Source organism: Cupressus sempervirens, chromosome 10, assembly GCF_028749045.1.
Source record: "Cupressus sempervirens isolate cs-2001-9-10 chromosome 10, ASM2874904v1, whole genome shotgun sequence".
In the NCBI taxonomy this organism is placed as follows: Eukaryota; Viridiplantae; Streptophyta; class Pinopsida; order Cupressales; family Cupressaceae; genus Cupressus; species Cupressus sempervirens.
Window position 1 is genome coordinate 726315305 of NC_143127.1, and position 926 is coordinate 726316230.

At 33.4% G+C, this 926-nt stretch overlaps 1 protein-coding gene across 1 annotated transcript; it reads right to left on the bottom strand.

The window, feature by feature from the left end:
• Positions 1-259: 259 nt before the first annotated feature.
• LOC149535882 (uncharacterized protein At1g66480-like) lies at positions 260-672 on the bottom strand. Its single transcript, XM_089806186.1, has one exon. It carries the CDS (start codon positions 653-655, stop codon positions 260-262), a length of 396 nt encoding a protein of 131 aa, XP_089662312.1. The 5' UTR covers positions 656-672.
• Between the last annotated feature and the right edge of the window lie 254 nt (positions 673-926).

The following is a 926-nucleotide window of genomic DNA, read 5'->3' on the forward strand; positions in this document are numbered from 1 at the left end:
TCGATATAAAATGCTGTAATATATCGATGATTATTACTTGTACATATTGTGATGATGCTAAGTTTTCTTTCTGACTCTTTCCCAGTTGATAATGTAAAAATAATATATTCAGTGACTTGCTCACTATTGCCAAAAAATAAAATAAAATTACAATATTAGATATGTATTTTTATATTATTATATATATAATAATATTAATTAAAAAATTTGTTAAATAAATATATGAACTTAGAAACTTAGTTTTCTGTTATTTTCTATTTTATAAAATATTTAAATTTAAAATCATTGTATCCGACGAGGGTTCACAATTCACATGAGAAATATCAGAAATGGATCTGCGCGCTAAAAGCATACTTTCAAGCCTAGACTTTGCATTGGTGGCTACATCAGAACTGACCCTTCTTGGCCGATTCTCTAACTTTGGCAATTCAACAAGAAAATAGAGCTTCTTAGGGTTGAGAGTGGCATATCCATCAAGAGGTTTTGCTTTAACTCCCATATGACGAACTGCTTCTGAATGCAAAACGACATGGCCTGGATAATCTGTGAGGATGTCATTAACTATGAGAGGCCCCTTCACCTTCAACATTTGCCCATCTAACTTCATTATCTTAACACGCCCATGATGACCTCTGGAAAAAACTACGTTGCCCATCAAGTCTAATTTGTGAAGCAAAATCTTAAAAGTTATTACATATTATGTTTGCTGTGTTATTTGGGTTTTATAGCCATATCGATACACACCGACAATTTTGTGGTCCATTAGAAAAACGTGTTTATACACAGGCGTGAGATGATTGTTGGCCTCGGTCAACAATTAGCAACAGTGATTCAAAACAGTTTTCCCAGTCTGCGTCTTTTACCAATACAGTGTTTTCCCGAGCCATGACTTTTCATTAGGCGCTATCATATAATAATTTTGGGTG

Bases quoted from the DNA above. Each gene is read 5' to 3' on its own strand.
- LOC149535882 (XM_089806186.1), bottom strand. From the start codon at position 655: ATGGGCAACGTAGTTTTTTCCAGAGGTCATCATGGGCGTGTTAAGATA.